Source organism: Thunnus thynnus, chromosome 9 (assembly GCF_963924715.1).
Source record: "Thunnus thynnus chromosome 9, fThuThy2.1, whole genome shotgun sequence".
Taxonomy (NCBI): Eukaryota; Metazoa; Chordata; class Actinopteri; order Scombriformes; family Scombridae; genus Thunnus; species Thunnus thynnus.
Genome location: NC_089525.1, coordinates 8,717,407 through 8,729,343, shown reverse-complemented (window position 1 = coordinate 8,729,343; position 11,937 = coordinate 8,717,407). Strand labels below are relative to the sequence as shown.

The window sequence follows — 11,937 nt, the reverse complement described above, 5'->3', positions numbered from 1 at the left end:
CGCCGGCTGTGAGTAAAGCCAAGAATTTTAACATTTTTGTTATGCCTCTAATGTCCGACAGACAGAATATGGCCACATCATCACAGGCTCAGAGCAGAAATCATTTGCCTGTTGACAGCACAATCTCACAGACTTCAAACACAGACTTCTATCATTTTCTCTAATGCATGGGTGAAAATCAGACACCCAATCAAGTCCTCAGCTTGACAGAGGCAAGTGGGCACAAACACATATACTGCATATAGAGAAGGACAAAAACATGTAGTCTATTAATAATAAATCAACATTTTTCCTGAAAGTGTCAGCTGGCACTGAAAGCTTATTCATCTTTGTTCTCCAGCCCACATAACCGATTGTCTTCTCTTGCAATGGTTTAATTAGTAGCATTTCTCTTTTGGGTAGGCTGTAATTACAGTCCCACCACAAAAGAAGGAGTTTTGACAGTCTTCAACAGAATAACTTGCACCTTTAGAAAACTTACAAAGATCAGCAGAAAATCCTGTAAATACCACAGGTAATGAGTGTCTTCTGTGGTCAGAGCAGCTGTATAGGGTATGTTTAAATGGCAAGAATTTCATTAAGAAGAATGTATTTTTTCAGTATGTGAAAACCTGCCAAGGGTGTATCCTCCCTCTTGTCCAATGTGTGCTGGAAAAGGCTCACACCCTGCATGACCCTGCAGACAACTAGCATGTATAGATAATAGATAGATAGATGGATGGAGGAAAACTATATTGTAGATATATTGCTAATGAGGCTATTCTGACTGAATTGCTGTAGAGCATTTAATTCCTAGCAACATTGCAGGCTTCTATAGAAGGTCAAAGTAATAAAACATAGGATGACAAAATGCAAACGCAAACATTCTAAACTTTATAGGCACTTTCATCATGCCAAGTAGATGCCAAGTTTGTCACGTCAGGGATTATGTTGCTTATTCAGGGTGTAAATCTCAGTTTAAATTATAAATGAGTTGTTTTATTGAGTACCATAGTGAAATGAAAATCTATAAAAGCAGGCTATTGACTGTTTCATAGGTCATGTTTTTCCTTGCAGACAACAAATTCCTATCTAAACCAAACTACTCCATGACCAATATCCTGGATATGACAGCTGCAGGACTTTAGACCTTGGACAGCATTATTTGACCGTCTGTAAATCATCTGCATGCTATGTTTTTCTGGTCAGTTCCCAAACTTTTCCCCCAGTCGAGACTCTGCTCATGCTAATTTCCCATGAAATAAATACATGTACCGTTGAACAACTCATCCTTCAAAGGACATACTGGAACCCTCCCAATGTCCTGTGGGCGTCCCTGGACCTCAGTATTGGATCCATTTGCCCTCCCTACATCCAGTTCTTCTAATAAAATTAAAGTCCCCTTTCACTCAAAAAAATTTTTTTTTCTTCTTCTTCCTTCAGTTGCATGTTTGAACTTCATTATGCAGAATGATATATGTGCAGAGTTTGACACTAGAAGGCTGTTTTTACATTCCTCTGCTGTAAGTGAAAGTTTCTCTGTGCTCACTGAAAATTACAAGTTAAAGGGGTGGGCCCACCAGCATGATTTGTTATATCACAACTAGTTTCGAAGCCAGTCCTGGTCCAATATTCAACTGACACAAGGGTGATGTGGAAACTTGAAGCCTCCAGTGCACAAACACTGAGAATGGACTTTACATTAAGCAGGAGACATCTTGTGTCCAGCAGTTAAACTTCTGAAATGGAACATATTTTAATATTCATAGACTCTGGACTTTTTAATGAGGGAGAAGGAGTGGATGTAATTTTAAGGTTTTTAACAAGATAACTTTTTTTTAATGGAAAAAACTATATCAGACACACATCATTATTCTAAGTAGAGTATATACATCTTAAAGCTTGTCTGGAGGGGATCTTTAATCTGATTTTAATGATATTTTATTACATTTCAGGTGTGAACCGTTATATCAGCAGTGGTCAGAGAGAAGGACTTGTGTCAATATGTGCTAATCTTCACTGCAGGCTACTGTGTCTGATATCAACAGGCCCTCGAGACACGTCCCGTTCACACCGCGCGCTACCTCGAGCAGTCGGAGGAGCGGAATTATTTCTCAGCTGCCATTCAAACACTCTGAGGCTCCACAGAGAGGAGGAGGAGACGGGGAGGACGCCTCCGTTCATCCGTCCATTCATCAGTCCGCTCAGTGATCGCTCTCCGCCGCTACCAGCCTGCGCGGAGGCGCGAGACTACACCTCGAGCTGCGGTCGGTCGGTCGGTGGCGGCAGTGAACGACGGTCTCGCGCACATACCGGTGAGAGGGGGGCAGCTGGGAAGGACGTGGAGAGAAAAAAAGAGCCCGTCTGTCAGTGTTATTCCCCGGTGTGGATGTACACAGACACGAGGGGGAGAGAGGACCACCGCCGCCGCTAAACTCTCCCTTTCAGGCTGTGACTGGACGCGTTTCTGCCGGTGAGTGAAGACATTATTCTGTAGGACACACGTTTAAAGTGTTTTCATTTTAAAGCTAGTCTGGCTGTGTTAGCGCTAAATGTCTCACACATATAACGGAGTCCGTGCTACATATCATGTATTTTAGTTCACTGAAGCATTTCTCATGGAGGCTGTAGATTTTTCTGGGTAATGTGTGACCAAAAAAAAAAAAAAAAAAAAAAAAAAAAAATGCACACAGAGCCCACCGGCAGGCTTTCAGGACAGCAGTGTTTGTTGGGCTAATATAGGCTGAAAGATATGCACCGTGCGGGCCGTGGGATCGTACAGAGGTGTGTTTTTATCCCCCCCCTCTCTCTCTCTCTCTCTGTCCCCTGAGAAGAGGAAGAGAAAAGCGTTTCCTTTCCGCTTTTAAGAGGACAAGTCGGTCTTGAAACGCGACCAAGGTCTATTTTGGAGGAAAAGAAAGACACCGGCCTCAATTGAGCTTGAACCGTGTCTCCCAGCCATCCTGTTGTCATGGTTACTGGCTCGAGGAGGCTGGGAGAACATGGCTGTCTCTCTCTCTCTCTCTCTCTCTCTCTCTCCCTCACACACACACACACACACACACACACACACACACACACTGGGAGAGGGAGACAATAAGGCCTGTCTATCTGGTGTTTGTTTATGTCTTTTTAAGTGTATCTGGAGACACTTTGGATAAAGGAGCAGGCTCACAGTAACCATATTATATATATTTTAGGGGTATCCAATGCACATTTGAAGGCAAAACTATACTAAGCTGCAAGAGGAATACTATACTGATAACATATGAGATAAAAATACCACAAATAACATTAAGTGCACTATAAACTCACCATAGATTAGCATAGACAAAGCTGAAGCACGTACATAGAGGAGAAATAAAGAGATTTTTGGCAGTGTACGTCAGAGCTGCTGGCCTAGGACTATCTTTGCTCCTTCAGGATGTGGGTGGCTTCTTTAAAACAGGTGTTTGATAGCAGCTTATTCCTCATACCGAAAGCAAAGTCGCTATTATCTTAATTATAGACATTTACATGTCTAGTCTAAATCCATTGTAATTCATTCCCCTCCGACAAAACTGTTCGCTCTCTCAAGCAAGTGCAGCTTTCTCTCCAATGTATTCATCTTGAACTCAAGGTGTCAGACATCCAGACGCGCCAGCAGCAGCTCCAGACCAAACTGTTTATCTCCTCCTTTTCTATGGTCTCTCTCCTGTTGTCTCTTTTAATCCCTCCGGTGACTTTATTGACACGAGTGATGATCAGGATCGATACCAAAATCACCGCAACCAGGATGCAAAATCATTTCACACTTTCAAACCACGCTGATAAAATATATTATTTGAACAACAACATTGTGAAATATATTATTTATTTTTTATTAACATAGAAATGACAAAATTGAGAACATATGCACTTTTGCAAATCATTCAGAAACCAGTAATGTCATGTTGCCTGGTCTGCATGTATAAAAGAGAGGATTAGCATGACAAAATGGAAGTGCCTGGGGAATTAGCCCAAAAGAAGATAAATCACCACATTACTCTGAGTGTGTATTTAGATGTAAGCGTTTAGAGTGACAAAATGCGAGCGGACGGTTGACCTTGACGACACAGAAGTGACATATTGGGGTGATTTGGCGGAGCTGGCTGACTGTCACGCTCTACTGGGCTGGTGTGGCTAGTTGGAGGCTCTGTGGTCATGCTGGTGTGACTTGTAGGCAGGCAGGCAGGCGAGGAAACACCCCTGGACCACTTCCAACTCCGTATTTTCCTGCTTTCCTGTCCCAGGCTAACAACCAGGAAATGTTTTTTTTCCCTGTCTGTCTGCATCTGTGCATGTAACACAACAGCATTTTTAAAAGGTGACTGTATATCTCTGCACCTTGTGTGTGTACGTGCATGTGTGTGTGTGTGTGTGTGTGTGTGTGTGTGTGTGTGTGCTGCAGTGCCAGTGCTGCATCCAGCCTGCATATTATGATCAGGGTCAGTGGGTCACTTATACTATGAGACTGCAGCGTTTTTTCTGAGCATGTCTCTTTGAGAGGCGGAGGAAGAGAGGAAGAGAGGATGAGGAGAGGATATACTGTGTTTGGAAGGTTTCCCATCTGCATCCTCGCATTCAGATGTGATTATCATCCACTCAGCTGATAGCTTCATAAATTAATTCTGAATGCTAATTAGCATTTTATGGATCTATTTATGAGGATGTCCTGTAGGTCTAGTTTTCAAACAATGATCTCTGTTGTGTTTTATCTCTCTCTCTCTCTCTCTCTTCTGTCTTCCTCTGCTGTAAATTGCCTAATGAAAAGCTAAAATGATTATTTTCGAATTAGAAGCAGTCACTTGTAGTAGTTGGGTAACTCCATTACAGTAATGCTCTGTACTGTTTTCATATCTTTATATGGACTATTTTTCATCTTATAATCTACAGTGTAGAAGATGATATAATTAACTCAATAACAGTGACTGCAGTGAAGCACCAACATTGTGTCCTTGACACCACTTGTCAAATTTGTGGTGCTGCCCCTCAGTAAGAAACCCTCATGGTGACGCACAGCTCAAACAAAAGAGCTGCGCAAATGTTTTTGTGTAAAATGAATGCAGGCAGCGCTACAAAGGTAATGAGGTCAGACAAGTAAAAAATGGTCAATTGGCTGCTTGTTCCACCACTTAAACTCAGTAAAAAGTGCTGCAGTGATGCCCAACAGGAGAGTCTGCAGACAATCTACTGCTTAGTAATGCCGAGCTATAGATGGATAGATAGATAGATAGATAGATAGATAGATAGATAGATAGATAGATAGATAGATAGATAGATAGAGATTCAGGATTAAGGAGATTAAGGCTTTATAAAGCAGAATGTGAGTTCCTATAATATAATGTTATGGCTGCGATTTAATCAGTTCATATTGCAATACTGCAAGCTGAATCATGCACCTCTCTGCCATTTGTTAAACTCTCAGAGAATCCTGGGTTATTCCTCTCCATTTCGCTCTGTTACATTCAGTCACTTGTCAGTAACATCTGCTCATGGTCCATTTGAGGAGCGGGTCGATAAGTGCCCTGCTTAAAGGCAGTTGTGATATTTTTATTAAATGTGTAAAGTGAAACCCCGCTGATTTTACACATAATGTTTACAAGTCGTGGGGAGGATTAGTCAGCCTGTGAAAACAGCTGGATAATGTCTTCTGTGATTCTGGAGGAGCTCTGTCTGAGAAAATAACCCTGATGATGTCATCATACACATGTTTAACAGAAAGCTCATGTTATAAACTGGAGGCATGGAGTTTGAAAGGCATTGGCAGGTAGGTAAAGTCTAATTCTGCATTCACGTAATGTTGGCAGACATCCTGTTATTCCGACTTGTGTTCTGACTAGCGCTCACGCATTATTCCAAGATGACTGCCTCCACTGATAACCTTGCAGTCACACAGTCTGAACAGTCTCGCTACCTCTGCTGTCGTTTATTCGGAGCAGTTGGCTAACAATTTGAACCAGATACAAACAAACTGTGTCTCCTTTCAAATGAGCTGAACTCGATTGTCGTGTTAATGTTGGATTTTATTTAAATGTTATTGCCAGGAATGGTGAATTTGCAGCTGTCTTGCCACTGGTTTGTTGACACTTCTGTGTAAACGATATCATCGCTGTCAGAAATTCCAAATTACAACCAGGAGTCTGACGTTAACGGCCTCAGTGACTTGGCTGCATTTATTTATAGTCTGACTGATAATGAATAGACACTACTGATTGCATTATTGGAAATGTAGGAGGAAGCCTTTTTTGAAGCTAACCAGAGACAAAAAGTCAGGATATCTCAGTCTATTGCTGCTTTGATTTTGGTCATTCCTGTTTAAACCTGTCTCCTCGAACTCTGGCGTAGCAAAGTTACTTGTTTAGCTGCAGTTGATAGTTCAAACTAAGTAAGGAGTTCAACAGTATTTTTCATAAACACTCAAATAACTAAATCTGAAGTTGAATCATATTGAACTTGAGGATGTAAAGCAGCAGCAGCAGCTTCAGCACCACCTGTGGCCGGACTTCTTACTCCAGTAAGACCCGCTCGCTGTAGAGAAGTGTGTCCCTTTAATTTCAAAGCCTCTAGTCTGATTACCTCAGTTGTGTTTTTTTGGCTTCTCTTTGCCTATAGAGACCAGTCATGCTTATCGCTGGAGACTCCCAGTGGACTGCGGCTCAGAGACTCTGTCTCAGTGATCAATAAATTACGCCATGGTCTGTGTCAACTGCGTACTTTGTTGCGTGTGTTTGTGTGTGCATCAGAGTGTGTGCGTCTGTGTCTGAGTGAGACAGAAAGACAGGCAGACAGATAGAGAGAGAGAGAGAGAGAGAGAGAGATAAATAAAAGACACAAGAGACAGCCTTTTATCTATCTATCGTCATCCTCACTGGAGTGGTGGCTGTTTGGTGTGTGTGTGTGTGTTTGTGTGTCGTTCACATGATTGGCAGATGGTCAGATCGCAATTAAAGGAAATTGATAAGGCTTAAGACTCCCAGTGTTCTGCTGACAAAAGTGGAATGCAATAAGTCTTTCCTGATAGCTATTGTATATGTAGAGACACAAAGACTCACACACACACACACACACACACACACACATAGACCCTTCCTCTATCATCGGCTGTGTTCTCTCCATCCATCCATGTTGGGTGTCTGAGCACATCTACTCTCTCTCCCTCTCCTCAGCAGCAGAATACATAGTGCTGCTCACTTCCACAGTCCTCTTTTTCTGCTGGCTAAGACCCATTTACCTCAATTACTGCAAAATGAGAGGCTGAGACAGAGAAAAAAGAGAGAGAGAGAGAGAGAGAGAGACTGAGAGTTAGACTGTGAGATAGCAGAAAACATAATGTGGAACAGATGAAGAGGAGAGAGTGGGAGAGAAACAGGACACTGGAGACAGAGAGAGAGAGAGAGAGCAAGAGAGAGAGAGAGAATTCACACTTTCCATGTCTGGTTTCATAACTGTTCACTGTTTCCATTTATGGAGATGTGTCACTGTTTTGGTGCGTGTGTGTGTGTGTGCGCATTTGACTGAGTGTTAATGTGTGCAAATGCATGTAATGTGTAATCGCATAAATGGATGCAAATCGTGCTTGTTTGCATATGGCTAGTACATGTGCATGAATATGAGCTCCGGTAGACTGAGTAGGAAATGTGTTTTAAATATTCGGTATCTGGCTTTTGGATTATTTGAGCTCATTCTAATAACCAGCAGTTACTAATGCATGAATGAGTCAGTCATGAAAATATTTCAGATTTATTACAGTTTTTTTTATGTGCACCTTTCTCAGACATAATGCAGTTAATAAATCATATGTGATGCATGTTTTCTGCAGATTTAATACACTGAAACAGCTTGGTGACTAATGGATAATGCCAGTGATTCCCATGCTCCTTCTCGCCAAAAAAAATAAAGAACGAGTTGGCCAATCGCTGATCACGTATTCAGAAAGAATTTGTTGAGGGATCAGTCAGAGCGTCCTCTGAGATCATTGCGCACAGCAGTCAAGCGTGAGAAGAATTAGAAGACGCCAGCAGAGACACACAGCACAAATAAAAAACACATAAGCACCGAATGTGCATTTTCAAAACTTTTCCTGTGTTTCTCCGTGTGACAGATGTTTTCAGTTAATCAGACTGTAAAGTGATGAGGATGACAATCTAATAAAACCAAGGTGGTGGCTTATTCTTGGCTGAGTGTTTCCCACAGGGATTGGGGATTGAGAATTTGGCCGTTTAGGTGACAAGGTGAAGTTGAAAGAAGGAAACAGTATGCTGTAATTAGGAGACAAGGTTGAAATAAGGGAGCAATTTGCATGATTTTTTTTGTGTTCTGCATAATTTGCATCATACTTTTGCAGCTTTGATGAAACATTTAGTGGGCCTGTGGTGTCCCCGTACTCAGGGGCTAAGCCAAAGCACTTGCAACATCACAGATACAAATTTGGCTCACATCCTAGCCTGCCACAAATCTTTCCTCTCTACCATGATTCCTGTATTTTTTTTTTTCCGACATAGTTTGATATCAAAATAAAGCAGAAATGCTTGAAATTTCCTCCTGAGAAACCACAGAGGTTTGTTGGCAGGATTCAATATGTTCATTTCAGCCTAACTAGCTCTTTACCTGCATCTGCAAGCCATCAGAATTACTTGAATCCCAGTAAATATTTTACTGCAGTTGTGCTGTAAGTCTCCTGCTGCGGATGATTCAGCAGAGCATCTAGTGTGTCTAAGGACTGTGTTTATGTCAGGCAGACAGAGCTGCTTCCTGGCTGCACTCTGCAACAAAATCACAATCCAAACGTTCAGCCAACGCAGGTTTGTGCTTAATAAAATGTGCGTCATTCGTTTTGGTAATCGCATTTAAGCTTGATTGATGCCGTAATAAAATGAACTGCAATAATAACTCATACACAGATTATTTACATGACTGTTGCATTATGGAAGACAGAAGTTTATTGTTTTTTTTTTTTTATTATCAAGGGGTAAAATAGCCTCTTACATCGTACCGTTATCCTGCACAGTTATGTCACACAAAAGCCAGTTGTGAAAAAGGAAACATGTAACAATAGAGCTGGGAAGTAATTCAAAACGGACTTCCAGTTAAATGTTATCATGATGATGTTATTGTTTATTGTTTTTCAGAATTCTGTTGTCCATACTGATACTTGCACAATCCACTGCGATCAACATCAACTGGAGATGTCAAAACAATCTTACTACAAGGTCCATTATCAGTGGTTCTGGAGCTTTCTCATCCCTTCTCATCTAATTTTAGACTGAGAGTTCATTATTGAATTTAAAGATCATATGATGTGATAGAAAGCTCCAGAATAGATACTAGTGGACCTCGTGTTGACATTGTTGCCAACTGCTGTTTTCAAGGTCAAGAATGAACTTTCAGTCTCAGTCAGTTGGAATATTTTGATTATTTGATTTTACATTTGCTATATTGTGCTATGTATCAATATCATAAAGCTATTCTCATCATATCATTAATAACATTGATTTAAATCATATCACCCAGTCCATGAAATGTAGGGCTGCAACTAACAATATTTTCAATGTCAACTTTTTTTTATAATTTTTGATAATTTGATTAAAAGTGTTGATCACAATTCACAAAGTCTTCAAATAGCTTTTCCTGTTTCATCAACAGTCCAAAACACAAAAGTTTTTCAACGTAAAATGATATAAAACAGAGAAAAGCAGTGAATCCTCATATTTGAGAAGCTGGGAGAAGAACATGTTTTGCGGTTTTGCTCAACCATTAATCAGTAATCAAAATCTGTGATGATTCATTTTCAGTCAGTTTATTAATCGGCTGGCTAATCGTTTCATCACTAATACAGTTCCTTACACAATTCACAAGTATATCTAAAAAAAAAAGAAAAAAAGACTGATTTCATTTTTTTACACTCACAAATAAATCAATTATTTTTCAGTAAAAGAATAATATATCAAAAGCAGCATTAAGTCCCACATAACAAGCTCTGCACAGCTGTAATTAGTAGCTGCTCATTAGCATTTGCCCTTGAGCTTCAGTAATGATAGAAGAAGACCTACAGAGGTCTCGGCTGCTCAGCCAACAGTGCGAGCGAGAGTAACAGTAGACCATTAGGATACATGTTCAAATCTCAGGTTACTACCATGCATTTACACAGTGCACAGGCAAAGCAGAGATAGAAACAGATAGTCATTCAGCTGTGAAATCTCCACATAGACGGAGAGCGGATGAGCTTGCGGGATCATTTTGACAGGAATCAGCTGGGCTTTATTAAACAAATCTCTCTCTGTGCCAGGCTGCATGTCTGTCTGTATCCTTCTGCCTTCTACTTTTTCTACCTTTTCCTGCCCTCCTTTCAGAGCTGTTTTGGGATCATCTGGTGCAGAGGACAAAGTGTTCCAGACATATGCATCTCTCTCTCTAACACACACATACACACCTAAACACACACTGTAATACACGTATATACACAGCTGTTCCTTTTTTTGAAGGTGACCTCTGTGGTTAGCAATTAGGACTAGAAATAATCGAATGCCTGTAGATACTGTATTCATTTTCTGACACTGCCTTCTCCTCCTCCTCCTCATTTTCACTTGCTATTTCTGATTTTCTTCATTCCTCTGTTCTCCTTTCTGTCTCTCTTTCTCTTCAGAGGGTCCTCCCTGGTTGCTGATCTGAAGCTCTGGTCCTCATCTCTGGCCTGAGTGGACAAACGCCCCCCTCAGTGAGGAGCACCATGACCCAGGAGGGGCAGGCTCTGCCCTCTCCCACCCCACCAGAGAGCCCAGTGGAGCCTAATGCAACCACCGCCTCCACCACTGACCCGCCCACAGAGAATCATAACCAGGCAGAGCAGGACAAACCGGGGGCCGGGACGAAGGACGAGATAGAGGAGGGGAAACAACAAGCAGAGATCAGAGAGGGCGAGGAGGAGGCGCAGGGGGAGACACATGGCGACATAGAGGGGAGGGCAGAAATAAAGGATGAGGGAGGAGAGAGTGAGTTGAAAGAGGAGAAGGTAGATAGCAGAGGCGATGAGGATCAACAGACAGACGGAGGGGCGGAGGGAGAGAGGGAGGGGAGAAGAGAGGAGGGATGTAGAGGTGTAGAGGTAAGCTCAACGGGGGAGGAGGAAGCACATGCAGCGGAGGAGATGAAAGAAGAAGAGGAGGGGAAACAGAATGAAGAGATGCAACCATGTACGGAGGAGGAGGCAACTCATCCTCAACCAGCTGGGCGGTTAGTTCACTAATTCATCACTCTGTTAGGATACAGTGTATACTTTCACTTCATCCTGTTTTATTGTGTGAATATTACACAAGAATCATCAAAACTGGATCTGTTTTGGGAGAGCATCCAGTATCACATAAGCTGTTTATCAACTTTTTATCGGCTTTCGTGTCGATAAACAGACTGACTCAGTTAGGCTTACTTTTTATAGAAACCAAAGATTGTTTTTGTGGTTGGGCAGACCGTGTTTGTGTTTTCCAATATCACGATAGAGAACCACTGCAATGCTGAATATTTGTAATGGCAGATTGTTTTCTCAGTGTGGTTCTCTGGTACATAATTAGCCTAATGTGCTCCCCTTGCATTTTACGAAATGAATAAGCAAAAAGCCTCAACTAAATGAGTTGAAAGGAAAACAAGCAGAGAGTGAAAATTGTTTAATTTTCAAAGAGCAAGAGGACACATTTAACTAATTTTCTGTCTCTAAGAAATAGAAGAAAGTGGAGGGCGGTAGGTGAAAAGTTCAAAATGTGGCTGGTATTGAATATGGTGAAAAACACGTCTCTAATTAGTGTTTTTCTATTTGAGAAAAAGTGAAGAAAATAAATTTGATTAAAATGCTGAATTTTAGGAAAACTTTATGAACTGTGGCTTAGTGTGGTTCATTTAAATAAACCTAAATGCATCAAAAAAAGAAATAAAGATTAAAATAGTGAC

General features: G+C 41.3%; 1 protein-coding gene across 2 annotated transcripts in view; it reads left to right on the top strand.

Annotated features, from left to right (window-relative positions):
• Nucleotides 1-1,652: 1,652 nt before the first annotated feature.
• psd2 (pleckstrin and Sec7 domain containing 2) overlaps nucleotides 1,653-11,937 on the top strand; it is a 34,159-nt gene continuing 23,874 nt past the window's right edge. The window contains exons 1-2 of one of the 2 annotated variants that reach the window (XM_067598649.1): nucleotides 1,653-2,452; nucleotides 10,643-11,229. In XM_067598649.1, the coding sequence (XP_067454750.1) occupies nucleotides 10,727-11,229 (503 nt within the window). In that variant the 5' untranslated portion in view covers nucleotides 1,653-2,452; nucleotides 10,643-10,726. The remainder of the gene's footprint in view (nucleotides 2,453-10,642; nucleotides 11,230-11,937) is intronic. The other variant, XM_067598647.1, reaches the window with a different exon arrangement.